The sequence below is a fragment of the Pinus tabuliformis genome, chromosome 8 (assembly GCF_031772625.1).
Source record: "Pinus tabuliformis cultivar Carrire ecotype Pingquan chromosome 8, CPIR1, whole genome shotgun sequence".
Lineage (NCBI taxonomy): Eukaryota > Viridiplantae > Streptophyta > Pinopsida > Pinales > Pinaceae > Pinus > Pinus tabuliformis.
Genome location: NC_142294.1, coordinates 562,366,304 through 562,389,648, shown reverse-complemented (window position 1 = coordinate 562,389,648; position 23,345 = coordinate 562,366,304). Strand labels below are relative to the sequence as shown.

At 36.4% G+C, this 23,345-nt stretch overlaps 1 protein-coding gene across 1 annotated transcript; it reads right to left on the bottom strand.

Moving 5' to 3' along the window:
• Positions 1-13,457: 13,457 nt before the first annotated feature.
• LOC149236709 (uncharacterized) lies at positions 13,458-14,195 on the bottom strand. The gene has a single exon (XM_089369008.1). It carries the CDS (start codon positions 14,193-14,195, stop codon positions 13,458-13,460), a length of 738 nt encoding a protein of 245 aa, XP_089225134.1.
• Positions 14,196-23,345: the final 9,150 nt, after the last annotated feature.

The window sequence follows — 23,345 nt, the reverse complement described above, 5'->3', positions numbered from 1 at the left end:
TTCCAGTGTCCCTTGAAGAAAAAGGAAAAGGATGAAAAGCACAATCCTAAGGTTGCAGCCGCAAATATCGAACAAGAGGAGGAGTTCGCCATGATAGCCAAGATACCTCCAGGAGGGAGGTGGGATGATATAGAACTGTAGTTCGATAGAGCTACAAATGGGTAGGATCCTTGAGGAGCCCACCTCTTGTATCATCACCTTGGTACGGGAGTCGATGATTAGTAGTAGCAGGATGGAGGAGTTTTTAGTTGGTGCCATGGAGTGTTGGAGCAAGAAATGCAGTAGTTAGCAGCGGCAAAACTTTAGAAGCGCATAATAGAGAGGCAACAATGCATGGAGGCATAGTGCGGAACTTCAGTAGTGCAGTGGGTTCAGAACACATCACGAGACTAGCAGTATTCAGGCTTTCAGCACCGAGGTGTATCCATGGAATACTTATCCAGTTTTTCAGTTGCTTCTCTCAACAACTGAGTTGCAAACGAATGCAGTGCTAGCTGTGGCAGTAATAGCAACATAACAGATGCAACATTTTAGAGGGAGTTGTAGTACAAATGTTGCATTGGCAGTGGCAGTGTCAAAGGCAGCAGTACATATCTTAGGGAATATCTTTTCCATATTTTCTTGCTGTTTGGATTGCCAGTTGGGCATCCATAGATGTACTCAGATTTCACTGCTGCATAATAAAATAAAATCCTCACTGCTGCACCGGTTTTCCCAAGTTCAGTTTTTCCGGGGACATTTGTCCAAAAATAATGGTGTCCTATGTGTTTTTATTTCCTTGCTCAGTTTCTATGTTTCAAAATCATATTTAATTTGGTATAGGTTGCTTCAGTAATTTACTTCAATGTTTCAAGAAGAAATTTGAAATAAGTTTGTAATGTAATTTACGATCTAGGGGAAGTAGATTCAGTTGGTTGTAGTAGGATTCTTGAGATTGTTAGATCTAGGAATTTTCACAAAAATGACAATCCACATAAGGGTTTCCATTATCCCATAACCTGATACACCAACCATCGAGAGGCAACATCGACGAAGGGAAAAATTCCAATCCACATAAGGGTAGCCATAATCCTGTAATCCGATACACGAATGAGTGAGAGGAAACATCAACATCTAAGATGTAAACAAGCAACGAGCCTGATCGATGGAGGGTTACAATGACATCGAACCAGAGCATGAGGAGAAAAAAGGGTTGGGTGACAAAGGTTTCTTGCCACCGAGCTCTCGATTCAATGCATCTATGCTCAGAAAATGTGGAATCTATTTATTTTATAAAAATATTTATTTCGAATATCACTTCAATATTATATATAAATTTTATACATAGCTATATAGAGTAGAGTAGGTATAAACTTTAAACATCACATCTTCTTTATTTTAATAAAATCAATTTACATATTATACATGTGTTATATATCTCCTTTATGCTAAATTTAAATTAATCTAATTTAAGTATCAATATTAGATTTTTTAGTAAATTTACAATATAATATATATATATATATATTTTAGAAAATATATATTTTAAATAATATATATATATATATGTGTGTGTGTGTGTGTGTGTGTTTTGTTTAAAATTATAGTTTTGAATGTCAAGTCCCACTAGCACAACAGATTGAGGATGGGCCTCATTAGCAAGGCAACCTAAGATCAAACCTCACAGAGGGTGGTTGTGCCTTGTGCTAGGGGGAGGAGACATGCTAAAAAATCCAGTTAGTTAAGGGCTGGTGTGGCTCAACCTGGGTGCGATCCCGGGGTGACTTTGATGACTTAGATGCTCCTGAGTCGCGACTCCTCAAGCCATAGGTCAATCCTGGAGGATCACAAACAACTTGGCAAACATTTTTTATTTTTAGTTTTGAATAAATGTTTCTTTAAAAAAAATTAATTAATTAACTTGTTAAGATCTTTCATTCTAAGCCTTATTTAGAGTGAAAATAAGTTGAGCAAGAGTTCCAAAGATTACATTCTCTTCATCCCACCCTATCCAAATTGTCCCTCAATGCTCATCATTTCAAAGAGTGTATAATCTTGATCCTACTAGTGCATTCGATACCCTACTCTATTGCTCAATTTTAATAAAAAATCCCTAATTTCAATGACTTTAACCACACTTATAAGTTAGTAAATTTTGACTTTTATCTTATTAGTATTCTTTTTTTTTTGTAAGCTTGGATTTCTTTTATATTCCATTTCAAAAAAGCAGGCAACTTTTACATCCATATCTACCAAGGTTAGATGACCTCAACCTTCCCACTTGGAAACCAGGTCTATTGGCCATCTTACTGCATTGTAAGCCATCCAAAATTTAAAAAGTCTAAGACTGTCTAGCAATGCTATATAAGTTTGATTGTATTTAATTTTCCTATTGGTTATGTAGCTATAGAAAACCTCAAATTCTGTAAAGCAATCATGTATATATCTCAAAATTTAGAAAACATAGCCATGTTGATCATCAAATGGCTCATAAGAAGAGTCTATGGGCATAAGATCTTTAGCACTTGATCCCAGCAATTCGGACTGTGGGAGACAAGGGATGCATTTCTTGATGCGACTGAGGCAAACATTTTGTTGTTGGATCTGTGGTTGAATGAGTTGAAATTCCCTGTCAATTTCCTGCAGATTTGTGTCTAGCTTAGTTGAACAGGAAGAGGAGGTCATCATAGCTTTTGCCACAATGTTCTTCATTATCCAATATAGATATACAGTCTGCTAAAACTGAGTATACCGACCTCTAGAATGGCCTGGGTCCTGGACTAGGGTCTGCCAATCGGCCAAGTCCAGGTCAATGTTCTTAGCTTGTTGTTTTAAATCTGACTCCCACCCTGAAATCACTTGTCGTACCTGAGGAGGCGTGTTGACTTGATATGCCTGGGCGACATCCCAGGTCATCCCATGTGATGTTGTGTCGCCCCCTACCCCTACACTGACTTGGCTGAGATTGTCGACCACCACGTCCCTGACCACTGATCTGACTCCAATCTTTGCCCCCCTGGCTTGTGTTTCCTCTACGGGAGGAGGTTCATGCCACGAGGCTGTAATGTTGACCAGATGGGAACACACGACACCAGAATTTGAGGACCACAAGCACTCCTGACCAGGAACCCAATCGATCTGGAAACCAACTCACAGAGAGATGGCTTGATACGGTAGCCTTACGAAACCCAAAGAAATACAACCCTGTAAAAGTAAAATGACATAATATAGTAGGATAATAAGCAAGAGACCCATGGAATAGAGCATTCCTCATGGAGTAGACCCACCCTTGACGCAATGGGCCACCATCTTCTGCCCTCGGTGCACAAAACTCCTTTGAGTTCGGGACAATTAACCATTCTTGGGATTTCCTCTTCTGATTTCCCCATAACATGCCAAGCAAATGTTTTATCTCAAATATAACTAATTGAGAGAAAACCCATAAACAAGAGACGCAGACTAAAGCCCAATAATCATTCGGAGAATGCATAAACATTAAAGAAAGCAAAAAGCTGTAATAAACAAAGTGACTACGGAAGTTCTCAGACCATTTATCAAAATCAAAATTTTTTGCCTCCTATACATCTCGGGAGTCATCGTGACTTTCTCGTATCACCATATTAGAAACATCCATCCGAAGAATTAAGAGGTTACAGTTAACCATAATAGGAAGGTTGAGCTTAGAGAAAACAAAGAGGACATACTTGCAACAATCATTTGCAGGCTGAGAGGTAGAGTGTTCCTTTCGCAGTCACCCTTAAGGTTTCAAAGAAGCATTTTACAGTGGCACCAGACCAAACTAGAGTTTTTGAGCCAAACCCCAAAGGCATTCTTTTTGTTCGAAGCCCACACCCCACAATAACTCTATTAATGTTCCTTGCCACCTTGCACATGTAGAGAAGTAAATGAGGGTTGTCATTCAACCGCCCGCCATTATGTTTCATAATTGCTCTACTCATGGCTCGGATCCCACTGATGCCAATTCACTAGCTCTCACCCTGATCAAGGGATCTTATTAGTATTTGTGAAAAAAACTTTTATTTTTAATATTTTATATAATTTATCTAAATTTGAAATTTTTTTTCGCTATTTTATTTTTACCTAAAAATTTAAAAAGCAATAAAATTTAACTTTTATAAAAAAAATAAAAATATTTTTATAACCCAAAAATTTAAAAACAACAAAACCTAATTTAAAAAAAAAATTTAAATATCAATTTTCTAATTACATGAGGAATTTATATAAATAAACTTTGTAATTATAAAAAGGTTTTAAAGAAAAAAATTGGGTAGATATTTTTTTTGAATTTTATTTGGAAAGTTTTTAGAATTCTCTAAAATTTAAAGTAAATTAGGAAAAAATTAGCACACTCATCAAGTGTTTAAGATATATATTATTCAAAATGTGTTTTAAAATATATATGATTTTTTTTAAATTGATTTTTTCTTTTTTTCTTTTTTTTTTTAATTCAATTTTTATAATATCTAATTAAAATTCGAACTAAATAATTATGATTCGCCAAACAACTTAACTTCAAAGTTTTTTTCTTCAAATTCAGCCAGCCAACAATTTGCCAAACAACTTACCTTCAAAGTTTTTTTTCTTCAAATTTAGCCAGCCAACAATCTCCCTCACCAACGTGAGCCCATTGTGTTTCAAACACGAGACCTCTGGCTCTGATACCACTTTGTTGGAGTCACGATTGCCGTTACACCAAAACCCGCAAGTGTTAGTAAACAGACACATCGCTAGATTTAAACACATGCCATAAAACACATGGGGAGCGTTGACCTTCTACACCCAATGACGTGAGAGAACATATAAATTTTGAAATATAAAACGAGGCAGGTTTCTCGCGTGAACATTTTAAATTAGATAAAATTTTTGGGTCACATTATGCAAGCGGTTCACAGGAAAACAAATGGAAACAACAGGTGGGCTGTTGCCCTCGATAAGAATTCATGGCACCCTGCGCTTTGGCAGATCATGCTAGTCATGGCGGGACCTTGTGTTTTGGGTATCATGTTGGTCATGGCAGCATCAGCTTCTTTATATGTAACGACCATGGCGTTCCCCGGTCCGGATTGGCGGGTCTTTTGTGTCAGTATATTTGGCAGGAGCATAGTCTAAAAGCTTCCTTTCGACAATGAACAAACGCCATTGAGCTCATTGAATAATTGGATTCAATTAGTTAGAGTATTTTGATATGCGATGTATTTGATAAAGATTCATGGAGGGCTTTTGTTGGGACGAATATGAAAGGTGCATAAATAATTTTAAAATGATGGATAGAAGACAACTATAATGGTTTTCAAGTGTTATGTTCATTGCTTAGCATTTATGCCTATATGATGGTGCAATGATGGCATTGATGGATATAAATATTTTATTGTAATTAGTTTGAGTCAAGTGTGGTGGGCCAAATATTGCAATAACAAAATTTTATATCATTTTTTGTTCTTGTGGAACTTTATATATTGATGAAACTCTGGTTTTATTACCCTGAGGATTAAGGAACACGATGCTGATATTAAGCACGGGAGGACCAAATCCTCAGCTTTAGTTGAACAACAGAGAAGACTAAGTATCATATATGCATTGAGGAGGCTAGGGTTATCCTTAAGATTTCCCATTTCCATCATCGTAAGTTTAGAGAAGCCATTGAAATTGAGAGGTCTTCCAGTAATATTAATAGGGATGACCACTGGAAAATTAGTAATTGTTGGATTCCCACCCTCTCTTCTTAATTCTCTCCGGCTTTCTGTTCCCCTTTTTTTTAATATAAATATTAGTATTATTATCAATACTAGTAATATTAAAATTAATTTATTTTGATTTTTAATTTTTAATTATTTATATATATATATATTGATATATAAATAATATGTATTAACATTATGATAGAATTAGTATTAGCATTATAAATATTTTTGTATAAATATTATAGATTCAATATTGTTTTTGATCTTTAATCTTTAATATATATCTATATCTATATATATATATATATAAATAAAGAATTAAATATTATTAAAACCCTAATGAGATATAACGGTTAAATTGATAAATTAAATATATAAATATTAGTTATTTTAACATTAATACAAATGTTTAGTAACATTATAATTACTTTATTATAGATTAAATTTTAATCTATAGTGATTTATATATATATATGACATTCTTCATATAATTTAATAGTAACATTATTAGTTTTTAATTTATATATATATATATATATATATATATATATATTAATATTATTTATTGGTATTAGTATTAGTTTTCTCGATAATCATTATTATTATTTATATTATTATTTTTATATATAAATATTATCTATTTAATATTTAATATTATTATCTTTATATATAAATATTATCTATTTAATATTTATTATTAATTTTAATATTTAGTTATTTATGTATATAATGATATATATATATATTGATAAAGTAAAAAAATTGAATATTATTAACCTATTCAGATATAGCTATATATATATATATATAAAAAAATAAAAAAATAAAAAATAAAATATTATTAAACATGTCCTCTCTCCTTTCCCAAGTCAAACATAACCGTTTTAGACTGATCTGTTTCCCTATTTAACTTTCTTCTTGGATCTTCTTCATTGTGTCTTGAAGATGAACCACATTTGTCGATTCCCTTCCCAAGTCAAACATAGCCTTTTTCTTCTAGTTGTTAGGTTGATCTGTCTCCCTATTTAACCTTCTTCATGGATCTTCTTCATCGTGTCCTGAAGATGAACCACATTTGTTGGTTCGAAAAGCGTACACCAAAATTTTCAATGTGACATCTTCAGAAAAATTCTTTATACATAACAAAATTTTATTTTAAATGAATATCTTTTGGATTAATCACATTATTAGGATTTGGTCGACATTTCGAACCAACTAATGTGGTTCATCTTCAGGACAAGGTAAACAAATCATACAATCTTTAAGAATAAATAGAAGGGATGCTTCATAACGAGGGTAAAAAAAAATCATACAATCATTGTTTTGAGGCTTCTGCGATTTGTACTTTGTGTAGAGTTTTCGCATCCATAATTGTTTGAATCGACGTTTCGAGCCATCCACCGTGGCTCATCATCAGGATAGTAAGTGTGTATGACAGATTTGAAATGAATAAATAGAGTGATGTGATGGAATGGTAATTTATTAATAATGCTTAAATTTTTTCCAATTAATAATTTTAATATTTAGTTGGAATTAATTTAATTTCAGATTAAGAATAAAAATGATTTTAATTAATTTTATTTTTTTTGAAATCTATTAAGAATAAAAATAAATTTAAAAGTTTTTGTTTTAATTGATTTTAATTTCAAATTGTTTTTATTTTACAATAAATGAATTGAATTAATTCTAATAGAATGAATGTTTACAAATTAATATAAATGTTAATGTTAATTAATACTAATTTTAATAAACCCGGATGCAGGTGATAATCAAGACAATTAAGGTGATAAGACGGTCGGGCGGCGGACGGGCTGGCCACATGGCCGCCTGCGTCTTCCCCCATGCCAACCTGAGAAGCATTCAAGGCACCTTGCAGGCACCATTAAATGAGTGCTATGGCCGAGACAACACCACAACGCTCATAACAATGGCATCTGCAGACCATTATGATATTCCTCCTCCCTTGCTCCACTGTGTTTGCCCTCCTCAGGCCGCAGAGCCCTGTTCACGCACTGTAACGGGTAGCCGATGCTAGCTGCTAAGTTGTATAGACCTGGGCAACGGGTTTCACTATTCTCATACCAGACTCTGCAACTTAGCTCCTGCTCAGACCTCCTTTGCCCATTCTCTGCGCGGTCATTCCATCAACCCCTCTGCTGCTAACCTTGCTTTCAATCCTGCCATGGCTCGCATCCGACATCGAATGCGGAGCAGGAGAGGAGGCACTCGTGGCGGGAGCATCCGCCCTCCTGCAACGCCCAACCCTGACTCAGTCTCCCCTGCCTCTTCAGCTGACATTCCCAATCCTTATAGCTCCTTCTCTGGCCGATACCCCGACACCCGCAGTGGAAGGGGAAGAGCTCGGCTCCAAGGTGCAGGAAGGAGGGATGTTGCTGTTCACACAACCAATTTTCCCCTTCCTCCGCATCCTGCTCCCCATACAACGCAATTCCGTTTTTGCAGCACCCTGAATCGACCTATAATCACATCACAACCACTGTTACTATCACATTCTCTGAAGAAATTGACCCGTCGGCACCTCCGCCTGAGCACAATGATGACCAACACAGGGCAGCACCAAGCAACAGGGGCATTCGCAACCCAAGGAAACAACAACTCGACGAAGATAGAGCCACCCTGCATGGTAAAGCGTTGGCTGGCAGTCAGCAGGATGCTGAAGGCAAACTGGGTGACACGCAGGCTTCAAGAAACCGACGGGGCGACACGTCTAGAATGCATGCAGGAGTGGGCAGCACCGTGGGCGCCCATCCAGCTCAAGGCAGCGGCATGTCAGCAGAAGAAGACGATTGGTATAAATACGCGTGTCCGATTGAGGAAGAACTGGCCCCGGACAATCTTTAGTCTCGACACTTGGCAGCAAGGTGTCGCCCTTTTGCCAGGTGGATGTTTTTTTTCTGATGACTGGGCAATTTCGGTCATGTCGGTGTTTTATGGTTATGTCTATGCAGTGTCTAAGATGTTTTTTTGGTCAAAACTGATAACCCCTGTGTGGGTTCTTTTGATTTCATGGACTGGTTTCCCCTTTGTTGGGGCAGTCAAGGTTAGACAGTCATATTTTTTGATGAACGATGCTCAGTGCTATTGAGGCCATGCCTCACTGTAATTACTTTTTTGTATCATATTAATAGAACAATCTTACTTAGAAAAAAATACTAATTTTAATAATAGTATTGATCTTATTTTATTTTATTTATTAAAAATTAATTAACTAATTAATTAATTAATTAATTAATTTTTTTTTTTTTTTTTTTTTTTTTTTTTTTTTAAATATATGAAAGTCTTATATTTTAAGTTGAAATTAATTATGATTTAAAAATTAATTTTAATTTAGAATTCTATCAAAATTTTTAAAATAAAGTTTTAAATTTTTTTATAATTTAAAAATTAATTTTACTTTAGAATGAATGAATTTTAATTCTAATGATTTAAGAATTAATATCAATATTAGTATTAGTTATTAATAATGTTATCAATATTAGTATTAGTTATTAATCATGTTAATATTAATGTTAGTATTAATCTAAATTTTAAACCTTTTTTCAGTACGAAAAAAGCTTGATTGTATTATAACCATAGAGTCCAAATACATAAACAGAAATATAGAGAGCAAATATAGTCCGATAAACAGACAAAATTGCAACGGTGCAGGATACATCAATACACTACAAAGCCTTGTTAAAATAGATCTGGAGATAGGTGAGAAAAACCAATGGCGATACTTGCAAATTCTGAGAAGCATATGCCTTTTGAGAAAAAAACAAAAAACAGGTTCATGGAACATACCAGGGACTGATGAGTGATCAGAGAGAAATTATGTACCCGGAAGTGAAAAATCCTGAATTTGGTGCATTTCGTTCCCCATTGTTATATTCATTTTCCATTTACCTGTTTGAATTTGGAGCCCTTTCTTTGATAGTTCGTCTGCATGAGAGTTTTGGGACCTATCCACATGTGTTATAGTATAATCCTTTGTAGATCTCCAGAGAGAATCGATTATGTTCATCCATCCAGTCAGATTGTGATTTTTTATGGAAATCTTGGCATTTACATGATCTATTATGAGTTTGGAGTCTCCATAGATCTGCAAGGACTCTATATTTAGGAAGATGCTGAACTGAAGAAGTCCCGATAGGGCCATTGCTTCCGCTTTGTTGTTTGTTCCTTCTCCACCATTCCAATAGATGGCAAATTGTTGATCCTCCTTTGTAATTATGTATACACCGCAAGCACATATACCATTTTGTGCAGCCCCATCAAAATAAGCTCTAGGGAAACCCAATTGGCAAGGTGTAAGAGCCTTTGCCTTTTCTTTTTTCTGCTGCGGGATAGAGGATGAAAAAGAGTTGTACAGGGAAATAATGAATTCAAAAACAGACTTAAAGCTTTCCTTGCAGTTTTGAAATACAACCTTATTCCTCCATTTCCAGATTGACCATAAGACTAATAGAGGGATAGGTCTCCATAACGCTTTCTGATTACTCCACCAAACTAAAGCTTCTTTTAATGAGGAGTGCGAAACATAATTGAATCCAAAATAAGTGGCCAGATTCCTCCAAAGCATCTGGGTATGAACACATTTTAAGAAAATGTGCATATTGTTTTCTTCCTCTGCTTTGCAAATTAAGCACATAGCAGGACCGTACCAGTTCCTTTTTTGCAAATTGTCCCAAGTTAGATTTTTATTATGAAAAACAAGCCATGAGAATATGATAATCTTATAGGGACTCCCAGATTTCCAAAAAGAGATGGGGAAAATTTTATCAGGTTGTGATGAGTGGTCCTTTAGAAGGGAAAAATATATATCTTTAACATAAACAATCAGCTTCCCTCTATTCCCCTTCCAGATTAGACCATCCTCAACTTCAGATCTACAAATCCCCCTGTTCCTCATTAGCCATATAATCTGATTCCACTGTTGGGCTAATGCACCATTTAGTCCCAGTACTGAGGCATTTTTCCAGGTGGGTAGAGAACCCTGCCATTAAAAGATTCCTTTTCGGTGGAGAAACTGTAATAACTGCTGTGAGAAAGTTATATCTTCTTCTCCCCCCGCAATGGGATCATGACCGATAATTATGTTGTTTCCGGTTTGAAAGCTCCATACTAAGTTTTTAAGAAAAAACTGTTCAATCTTACGGAAGCTCCTCCAGATGGCTGATCCATTGGCAGATCCTATCGATCTTTTCCTATACCAATAAGAAATATCTCTGTTGCCCATGTACTTCATTCTTATGGACTTACTCCATATACTATCCCCTAAAACACCTCTCCATAAAGATTTACATAGCAGAGCCAGACCAAACTTCCGGAGATTCATGATTCCCCATCCCCCCATCTTCTTTGGAAGAGTGAGGTTTGATAGTTTAGACAGGTGAAATTTCCTTCTTTCATTGTTACCCCCCCATATAAAATTTGCTGTTAATCTGTTTAGTTTATGGATAACACTTGCCGGAATATAAAATAAATGGGCCCAATAGACCATTAGCTGGGCCAACACTGATTGTGCTAAAATCATCCTCCCAGCCATTGAAAGGCATTTATATTCCCATCCTGCTATTCTCTTGAAGTACCGGTCATGGATCCACATCCAGTCTGCACTTGTATATCCCGATGGTTTAAGATGATACCCCAAGTATTTCATGCCTTCTTTTAATGGTTTCGCTTCAATATTAAAGAGTTGGACCAGATATTCAATATTTTCCATATTCACATCCCCATGATAGAAAGCAGACTTGCCATCATTTATAAGTAGACCTGTAGCTCTTTGAAATTTTTCCAAAATTCCATGTAGACAGTTCCAGGAATTTCGGCAGAGCATTGCAAAAATCAAGATGTCATCAACAAATAAGTTATGAGAAAAATAGATTCCCCTGCTGATTTTTAGTGGCCGACATCTTTCCTCCCTGACAACTCTTTTTATATGGAGGCTTAATGAGTCCATTACTAGAATGAACAGAAGGGGAGATAGAGAGCACCCCTGTCTTAGACCTCTGGCAGCAGAGAAAAATGAGGATGGGATTCCGTTGATTAGAATCGCATAGCTGACATTTTCCATGCATGCCATTATCCAATTAGTGCATTGATTGTTTAGGCCAATTTTGATAAGAAGGCACCTTAGAAATCCCCAATCGAGACAATCATAGGCCTTCTTAAGGTCTATTTTCAGGATGGTCGCCTCAATTTTTTTTGTGTGTAGAGAGTGCAGACATTCTTGAGTGATTGCAACAGCATCCAGAATGTTCCTTCCTTTGAGGAAACCATGTTGTTCCTGAGTCAAAGAGCTTGATAAAATGCCTCTTATTCTTCCTGATATGATTTTGGAAATAATTTTATATATGGTATTACAAAGAGAAATGGGTCTGAAGTCTGAGAAAGAGAGAGAATCCTTTTTTTTGGGATTAAGGTTATGAAAGTAGAGGAGATAATATGGTTTATTTTGCCTGAAGTCCTAGATTCCTCTACCATACCCAGAAGGTCTTGTTTTATGAGGTCGAAGAAATGAATGAAAAAGTCAATCGTCCAGCCATCCGGGCCCAGACTTTTGTCTTTTTTAAAAGACTTCATGACCGCCAAGAGCTCCTCCTCTGTGACATTGGCATACAACAGATCATTTTGTTCCTCATCAAACATGGAAGGAAAAGGGTCTATACCCCAGAGAATATCCTCAAATCTGCTGTCCCGGTTCCTTTTGTATGATTTCTGAAAAAACTTAATAGCCTCTTTTGTGATTTCTTCCTGAGTCTTCAACAGGTTGCCCTCCTCATCTTTTATCTCCCATATTGTATTTATTTCACGTCTTTTATTTGCATGTCTATGAAAGAATTTCGTGTTCCTGTCACCCTCTTTTAACCAAATCGCTCTGCTTTTCAGTCTCCAAGTGGCTTCTTCAATGGCAAGGAGGTTATGCCTTTCTCTTTCCAGTTCCCTTATCTAGAAACGCAAATCCAGCGGAATTTTGTTATCAGTCAATCTCCCCGCAATCCTATCAAGCTCCCAATTTATATCTTGAAGAGCTTTCCTATTTGTACACTTCTTTTTGTATTGCCATTCTTTAACACTTTTCCTGAGGGATACCAGTCGGCATAGGAAGGATTGTGCATGAGAGGATTGGACTTGAGGAGAAAAAGATAGCCAAGATTCCTGAACAATTTTATTAAAATCAGCATCCTCCAACCACACTCTGTTGAACTTGAAGGGAATCCCCTTCCTGTGGCTCTGAGATTTCCATTGAAGGGTAATAGGTCTATGATCAGAGATGAAACTTGATAGAATATTTGAGATAGGAATCCCCAATCGGTCCATCAATCTATCATGGATTAGGAAACGATCAAGTCTTTTTGCTAGATATGCGTTCTCAGATCTCCCATTATCCCAAGTAGGGGCCAACTTGGATGGGCAAACATCCACAAAGTTGTTATGAAGAATAGCCTCTCTTATGATCCCTCCCACTGGATCATTTTTTCTACCCCTGCCCAGGACGGTCCAGTCTTCTTAGATAGGCTTCTAGACCGACTCCCAGGACGGTCCAGTCTTCTTAGATAGGCTTCTAGACCGACTCGGAGAGCACTTTTCTGCTACAGTAGCCCCTCCCTTGTTCAGATTCTTTTCCTCCTCGGCTTCACAATAATCATCCGACAAATTTGAAAAGGTTTTCACATAAGATTCCTCCCTTTTTGCCCTACCACCCGGGCGCCGAGGGCAGTTCCATTTTAAATGCCCTGTTTTATGACAGACAGAGCATCGAAAGGGAACTCCCTAGTAGTCGAGTCTCTGTTGAAAATTTAATCCACCCCAGTTAAGATCAATATGCTCAGGAAACCCGCCTCTATATTCCTTCTCAATTAAAATCCATGCTACCCTTTTATCCTTTGCCCCAAGACACTTTGGATCCACAAAGACGAATTTCCCAATGGCATTCCCTATATCAGTAAGCGTCTCCTTTGTCCATAATTCAATAGGGAGGCCTGGTAATTTGACCCAGATGAGATTGTTTAATGGGGTGTTCCACAGAGGGTTGAAACCAATATACCATTTATGGAGTCCTAGAAAGCTTTTTTCATGGACCCAAGGAAGAGCCCAGATTACCTCCAGATCCTGCGCACTTAAGAAATGGAAGTTGTACCAGTTCTTCATGAGCCTGACAATCGTGGGAATGTACCCCAACAGAGAATTCCATTTAGAGCTAAGCCAAGATCTCATCTGAGCATCTTCCATGTTCGGAAAATGCCACCGACCTACTAACACACGGTTTTGAAGACTGGCTATCCTATCCGCGAGAAAGACACTATCCAGCTTGATGGCCGAGGGAGGCGGGACGATCTTAGCAGGCCGATGGTTCTGCTTGTGCCGCGGATAGTCTTGTCCGCCACGATTTTGCTTATGAAGAGCCAGAGATGGCTGAGGGATCAAAAGATCAGCCAGAGAGGACTGCCAGTCATGCGGGTTGATAGGTCTGCAATGGATCGCTTCAGCTTCCATGGTGGCCCACACCATAGTGGACGTGTTAGACGCGTCGGACAATATCTCCATAAAAACTCGGAAAAACCAAAGATCGACAAACTAGCTTTCAAGAGAGGACAGGCAATCCGAATGTGCGAATTGATGGGGAAAAGACCAAGCAATAAAGGGAAAAGACAATGCATAACAATCCAGATAAGAAAAGGGATGGTCCTGACATACAGAAACTTCCCAAAATAAAAGGCCTGACAGAAGGAAGGGCAAGAAAGATCATTCCCAATATTTATGAGAATAATAGTACCTAGGGAATATCGTCTACTGACAGATATTAAGAAATGATGACTTACTTTCCAGAGATAAGCAGGATACCGGTAACAATGACGGCGTACTTAAGTAGAAAAACATTTACAAAATGTACCTTCCTGCATCATCCTCCCCAGATCCCAGAAAAATTTAAAACTATAATTTTTCCGTCCCCGGAAAAACTAGAGAGACGGAAAGACTAGTAGATTGTTCTGAACAAATTCATGAAAAGCTCGGTAAAACAATGCAGCAACAGTAACAATACTCACACTTACACCACCAATGTCCTATCCTGAACCTGAAGTCTAGGCACGACTTAGATATGACACAACAGTTTTGAAACCATGCAATTTTATTTAGTAACACCTTGATACCTGACAAAACTACGTGAAACATGCATAGAGACATGAAAAACATGCTAACCTTATACTACGAGTATGGAAAGAAAGGGATACCATAGAAACTACATCACGGGCCTTGTTTTATCATCTTCTTTCTGCTCAGGAAATTAAAATAAAAGACAGTGAAAACTGAGCGAAAAACTAACCTTCAAAGATAAGGTGCAGATAACATGCCGTCGCCGCGAGAACCATCACCAGACCAGATCCGCCACGACCCGAACCTCTACATTTGCCGAGATCATTCCACAAAACCAAGCCACACCTTAGGCAAAAGACTGATAGGTAATGGCCAAGGTAACAACAGTCACATATGCCAGAAACGAAACTGATACTTGGACAGACAGAAGAAAAACAGACAAAAGGCTATGTTACTCAGACAATTTAAAAACATAAACCTAGGGATGTTTGACAAACAGATAATCCGTATAAACAGAGTAGGCAAACTAAAATGACAGCGAGGTACAGAATTGAGGATTCGGTTAAGGAGGAGCCGCAACAGAGATGGGCAGCCACCCCCCCTACGCAGAAACGCGCAGGGATGAGAACTGGTAGAAACTGTAATCCAGAAACAATTCCCCGCGTTTATACCGAGCAGACGGAGAAGAGAGTAGATGGATAATCAACACGTAGCTAGACGGATGGCTGCCAGAGAAGATTCAGAATACAGAATAAGCGAAAAACTCAGGGAACGTGACACGCCGATGACATAGGGAACGTGTCCACCTACAGACGTCTCCTCGATGAACCTTCGAGTTCTATTGGTCATCACGACGGCCCAACCAAAGCACTCGGAACACTCGCAGAAAATCACAGGTGGTCATGGCGGGAGGTCTCGGCGGGAGGTCTTTGTTTAAGGTAATTTTAAAATAAAATAAAAATTTTAAATTTTTATATTCGAATTAATCTTAATTTAGAATTAATTATACTTTAGCCATTTTCTAATTCTAAATTAAGATTAATTAATTAATTAATTTTAATCTAGAATTAATTATACTGTCCTACACACTTACTGATCTATCCTGATGATGAAACACGGTGGATGGCTCAAAACGTGGATTCAAACAATTATGGATGCGAAAATTCCGGAAGAAAACTCTACAAAATCATACAATCTTTAAGAATAAATAACAGGGATGCATCATAGCTTAGGGTTAGTCATTGAAAAACTAGCCATTAGAGGTTAGGTACATAAAAATGTTAAATGGTTAGAATGGAATTATTCGATATTCTAATTTTAATTATAAATTATTTAGTATTTTAGTTATTCTAAATAGAATTATAAATTAGTTGTTATGATAAATAATAGTAATAAGTTGTTAATAAGATCTTAATAAAAAGAGAATAAGAAATTATATAATAATAAAATAGTTATTATATAATTTTAATTAATAATCAAATTATAAGGTTAAGAGAGTTAAGACTAAGATTCAAAATATTTAAAAAAAATAAGAATTATTTATTATTATAAATTTAATTATAGATTAGTATTATTAAAAATACTCCAAAAATTAATAAAAAGGTTAAAACTTATTATAAAAATATTAAATACTAATGAAGTTTAGTAAAGTCGTATATTTTATGATATATCTATGAGTACTTTCAAACTCGCTATGTTAGAGTCTAATTTTTATTTTTATATATTATATATTGTAATTTTTAAAATGAATTTAACTTGAGTTGCTACCCTCGTATGGAAATATGAGTGGCATTGGGATAGGCACTCTATCGATTTTCCATAATTCATAGTGCTAGTTTAGTTTGTTAAATGAGGTAAGTTTTCATTATTTGATAATATAAATATAATTTTGGTAATTTTGGGAAAAAAATATTATTTAATAATATAAATAATAAAGATAGGGTAATGTATAAAGAGAAAAATAGTTTAGGAAAGAAAAATTAAAAAGGAAAAATATATAATGGAATATTAATTTTAAGTAATTTATATAGGTTGGTGTAAGTTAATGATTATTTGAGTAACAATGTTAATATGGAAAAAATTAATTGGTTTATTTGGAGGAATGACTAAGATACTTTCACAATGAATTTGAATATAATGTAAAAATAAAATGTAGGAAAAGATATAATTTTTATTTATCTAAGTTATGTATAGCCATGTGAAACTTGAGTTTTGTTAGTAATCATATATTATTTTTCATGCAAAAGATAATGTATATGTTTTTATTAGTACTAATTTGTACCTAAATTATAGAATTTCAATATAAAAGATTGTAAAATTGTAGAGAGCACATGGTTTGCTATTTTTTCAAAATTTATTATCTCAATTATATACTTTTTTAAAATTATGAAAGTCATTGTATCTTTGAAATTACTAAACATTATGTGAATCCTACATAAAAACGTTCTAATTTTTTAGTTTATTTTTTTTAATTGTAGGTTTTGGTGTCTACTAGTGACCATATAATTATTATAATTATTATTAATTGTTTTTTATAATGGTTAAGGAAAAGAGTAGAAAGTTATAATCATTTTAAAAAAATACATATATATTTGGAATATTCAAAGCTATAGTGTATGTAGTTTCATGGACAATGAATTTGTCTAGTATATATAAAGTCAAAAATAGATATAGAGAGGTTCTCTGAAAATTTGATGTTTTCATGTTTTTGTCGCCCAAACCAATAGGCTTTCCAACTTGAACCTATATCCAAGACAACAAACTCAACAAACATGTATGCTAGAGTTGTCACTCCCACTTCAAAAAAATTGAATTTAAAAGAGTACACATGCATTATTAAAAGTGCCTACGCATTTTTTAAAGCATGTGCATGGTCCTAAAAGCAGGTGCACTTTATTTTAAGAATTACTATGTGCTCCTAAAGATTTGCACATGCTTTTGTCACTATCTCTTCCCCACTTCTCTCCCCATCTCTCTCCACTTTCCTCCCTATGCCTTCTTGTCTTTCTCTATCTTTCCCTCCCTCCCTTAGTCCCTCCTTCATAACACCCCCCAACTCTATATGTATCTCCCTCCCTATCGCTATATCTCTCTCTCTTCCCCCCCTCTCTCTCGCACACTAACTTCGGGCTCTCTCTATCCTTCCCCCCACCCTCTTTCTCTCTCCCCTCTCTCCGTACCTCTCTATCTCTCTACCCTCATTAACATCTCTTTCTCTCTCTGCCATCTTTCTCCTACTCTCTCTCCCCCTCTTTTTTTCTGTCTCCCCTCCCTTTCTCTCTCTCTTTCCCCTCCTCTCCCTCCCTCCCTCTCTATTTCTCTCTATATCCATCGATTTCTATTTCTCTCTCCCCTCTCACTCTCCACCTCTCTCCTACTCTCCCTACCCCCACCCACCTCTCTCCCCTCTCACTATCCACCTTTCTCCCTATTACTCTCTCTCTCTCTCTCCCACCCTCACTCCACATCTCTCCCTCTTTCTCCATCTTCCTGTCTCTCTCCATCTTCCACTCTATCCTCCCATTCCTTGCCCCTCTGCCTCTATATCCCCTTTATCTCTATGTCTCTCTCTCCCCTCTCCCTCTCACTCTCTATCTATCTACCCCTCCCCCTCCTCCCCCTCCCTCTCCCTCCCACTCTCTCTCTCTCACCCTCCCTTTCTCTCTTTCTCTATCACCCCCTCCCTCCCTTAGTCCCTCCTCTACAACAACCCCAAACTCTATCTCGCTCTCTTCTTCCCTTCCTCTCTCTCATTTCCCATCCTCTCTCCAATACTCCATCACTCTCTCATTCTCCCTCTTTTTCTCCCACCTCTCTCTAGGGAAAAGTTTAAGGACAGAAATTTCTCTTAAAGTTTTGAAACCTTGACGAATCTTACTAGTCCTTAATATGCAAGTTGTAAGATGTTTAGAAATATTTTCATAGAAATATTGAACTTTATAATGATTTTATATTGTCTCTACAAAATATTGGCAATCGTTAAGGAAATATAATTTTATATTATAAATTTTGGGTGAATCAATTTTAGAAAAAATGGAAATTGGCGAGTCTTTTTTGTTTTGAAAAGCATGGAATATTTTCCCACCTATGAATATTAGACCCTAAAATTTATGTTGTCTCTCTCTCATGCATATTCTCTCACATTCACCTGCTCTCTTTCCCTCGACTCTACCCGTTTACCTATTTGATCCAAAATTTACACATTACAACCAAGCTCCATACTTAATAATTTTCTCATGGGTCTATGCAGAGGAAACCCACAGAAGATATTTCTCTGCACACGTCCTATTCAAATTCAACACTTAGCTAATGTTATAGTGTGTGGAAGGTTTTCATTCATATTTCCCCCCATACATCTTACTTTTCCCACACACTAGACTTACCCACATCTTGTTTCCGCACATCATATTTCTGCACATCTTATCTCTGCACATCCTTCACTCCTGCACACCGCAACCTTCAATACTCCCATTAATATGCATACACTGATTCTTGTGCATGAAATTTCTATATATATGACACATCAAGAAGCCACTTTACCCACTTTACTGAAGATACTTTAAGTAAAACTACCATTTTCTCATATTAATGTTAATTAAGAGCCCATTTAAGGAAGTCCAATCCTCAAGGTAATGGAAGTGCTTGATGTGGTACAATGTCATTATCTCTTTAAGTTCTCGATATTTTATTGTGTGAATTACCCCCCATAATTTCACGAAGGGAGTGGCTATAATCATTAACTTCCCATTATTGTAGGAAAGGGCCCAAAGTGAGTGGTATGAAAGACATTAAAATCCTATTACTTTTATCAAATAATGAAGATTTAACAACTAAGTTCCACTGAAACTTTATGATTCCTTATACAATTCTAAGTACATTGAATATATGGTGACTGAAAGAGAGAAGGGGGCATTTTGTGGAGATGCGGTTAACCAATCACCTTCCTCAACAAGAGCTTTCACTATTCCATAACTTGCAATTGGTATTTTAATTTTCCGCCTAAAGAGAGGAATAACAACAAAATTTGGACGATAGGGCTAGTGAATATTGTATGCATTCCTGAATTATTTGATTTTAGAGAGGTAGTTTACCTTTGTGCCAAACATTTCTACCCAGAGACTAGGAACATTAAGCTCAACATTAAAAAGAATCTAATTCCTTTGCCCCTAAGGTCTTCAGGAAGATACTTTAGTTTCCATAGCTCACTTGGAAGATCAAATTATCTGAATTTGATGCTTTTATGGACTCTAAGGGCGACAATATGAATATCATCTAGGAGTTCCTGCTACACTCAACCCCAGTCTCACTCGATCAAGGAAGTGCCTACCCATCCCATGAAACAAACCATTGAAACCAATAGTAGTACAGGAGGAAAAACTAAAAAGAGGCCAAAATCCTATTATTTCTGTTATGAAACCAGCTCAAGAAAAGATAGAAAAGATAGATTAATGCCTTAGAATTCAGCCTCTTCGAGGGGGCAACCTCCTTTAAATTACATAAATGAACAATTATTGGATGATACAAATGAAAAGACCTCCTTTCTATATATAGGAGTCTAAGGGGTCATAACATAATCAGAGCCGACATAACAATAATAATGTAAGGGCACAATAATAACAATAGTGGGCTTCTATGGGGCACATTAGTAACAATATGGGCACTACATGGGTACATCAATATAATAAGTGGGTTTTACTAATAACAATAAGGGGTTACACTAGTAGTATAGGGGCCTAACAAGCCCCTCTCCTTCAAAAAGCGTTGTCCTCAACGCTTGAGTAGTTCTTGATGCTTCTGTATAAAATTCTTGTCCTCCCATGTGGAATCTTCAGCGAGTAAGTTCTTCCACTTGATGAGATACTTTGAAATTGATCAATTTCGTAGCTGTCGGGTTCTTGTTTCTGTGACTGCTCCAGGTTCCAATATGATTTTTCCTTCCTTTTCAATATCTGGCAATATTGTTTGAATTGGGATCTTTTGCAACTTTTGAATAAGTTTCCATACTTCTTTGTCCTTCTTCTATTGATCCCTTGCTTCGTTTATCCAATCTAGTTGGATAATAGAAATAACACAAAACAATGCTTCCACATCCTCATCCTTGAAGAGTCTTCCCATTCGGTAAGGTTGCCATTTTTTAAGTGCATGTAGTATTGCCAACATTTCCTTCTGATAAATAGCTTTCTTTAGATGTAGCAGTAAAAATACCCAGTCGCCTACATCAAAACATTTTTCACTATGATGTTGATCTACCTGTTGTTTCATTTGATTTTGCACCAAAGTGGCGTTATCCTTTAAAAGTTGGAGAACTTGTTGTTGATGCTTGATGTGATCTTTCACTGCTTGAACCTTTTTCTTCTTGATATGTCCTTCTATCTTTAGAGTTTGAGGAGTGGTAATTTCTTCCAATCCTTTACAAGATATGGTCGGATTCATTTCTTGACGCTCGATGTGATCTTTCACTTCTTGAACATTTTTCTTCTTGATATGTCCTTCTATCTTGATAGTTTGAGGAGTGGTAATTCCAACCAGTGAATTACAAGATATGGCTGGATTCATTTCTTCTTTCTTGATGTGATCTTTCACTTCTTGCACCTTTTTATTCTTGATATGTCCTTCTATCTTGAGAGTTTGAGGAGTGGTCATTCTTGCCAATAGTTTACAAGATATGTTCTGATTCATTTCTTATTTCTCTGGGGTCGGGTCCTGGCATATATCCTCTTATTTTGATGTTTCTTGATCCTTTTCTTCCTCCTCTTCATACTCTATGTAAAATAATTTCTTCTTAGCACACTTATGACCTTTAGTGCATTTGCTGTCACAATTGTAACAAAGCCATTTTTCTCTTTTTTCTTCCAATTGTTGTGGTGTAACCCTTGTAGGTTGTGGAAGGCTAGGAGAAACAACACGTCCATCTTTAAAGTTGTGAGGGGTAGACTTCCTTGTTGCCATAATTTTACTTTCAAATATGTCACAAAGCCCTTTTACTCTTTCCAATTGTTGTGGTGTTGCTCTAAAGAAGGTGTTGCTCTTTGTATCCTCATAATGTGCTATCATTTCCTCCGTGAGAATTGACCACGTAACAAGTTGTTTACGAGAACAAAGCCCTTTATACCATAAAAATTGATCCGGTTCTAAATATGAAGATGCAATACATACCTTTTGTAACAGTGGTACACCATGTAGATCAAAATATTGCTCCATCTGAAGTATCCAATTTACCGGATCCTTGCCATCAAACTTCCTCATCTTGCTTTTTCTTGATTTTAGGACCTCGATCTTGAAACGACTGTAACTCTGTACTTGTGGATATTTAAGTTCTAAAATTGCTACTTGTAGTAGCCCTCTGTGTCCTCTTTCCAATTCCACTAGTCTGATCCAAATTGGATTCTCCAAAAAAGAGTTATGCACAATCTCCCAAGATGACCTGATTATAGACCTTTCCAGAAGAGCGAACTTGTATGAAGTGCCACGTGTCAATTTTTCGACCTTTGGCTCTGAAAAAGATATACAAGAAACTATAGTCCGTCCTCTTTCTATACCTTCTGACGAAATTTCAATCCAATCCCCAGAGAGAAAGTTATGACGATTTTCACCAGGTCACTTGTTTTGAATGTAATTCAGGAGTCTGCAAAAAGACCAACTTCCTCAGGTCATATCTCCGAAAATATCACGCAAAAAGCTTTGAAATTCGGACCCAAGGTTCAACGCGATTTCTTCTCAAATGAGTTTTTTTTTGCGACTTCTGAAACGTCACAGAAAAAAATTTATAGCGAAAATGCCACGATGACCTGTTTGGAGCAGCGAAACCCTAGAATCCAAAGCTCTGATACCAAATGTTATGAAACCAGCTCAAGAAAAGATAGAAAAGATAGATCAACGCCTTAGAATTTAGCCTCTTCGAGGGGGAAACCTCCTTTATATTACATAAATGAACAATTATTGGATGATACAAATGAAAAGACCTCCTTTCTATATATAGGAGTCTAAGGGGTCATAACATAATCAGAGCCGACATAACAATAATAATGTAAGGGCACAATAATAACAATAGTGGGTTTCTATGGGGCACATTAGTAACAATATGGGCACTACATGGGTACATCAATATAATAAGTAGGTTTTACTAATAACAATAAGGGGTTACACTAGTAGTATAGGGGCCTAACAATTTCTCAACCATCTTCAACACTACAGTATTTCTCGAGTTCCTCTTCTAGTCACAGGAAAAGAGATATTGTCTAGATTTGAGGAGAGAGTATTGATAGGTGCTTTGGTGGAGGAGATGGAGAGGAGCCACCTACTTGAGTGACTCTAATATCCACACATTCAAAGTTCATTGAATAGTAAAAGTTTCACCAAGAGGGGATCCAAAATTGCAAAGCAATCAATGATATGGAAGGTTATAATACCACCATGGCTGATTAATTTACGACTTGTATGGATGAAACCTAGAAAATGATAGGATAAATTACTACTAAATAATTGGTCACCTTTGAGGACTAGTTTCTTACTATACAAAACACCCAATATGATAAGGAAACTAAGAAGTTGCAATTTGAAAAAGTT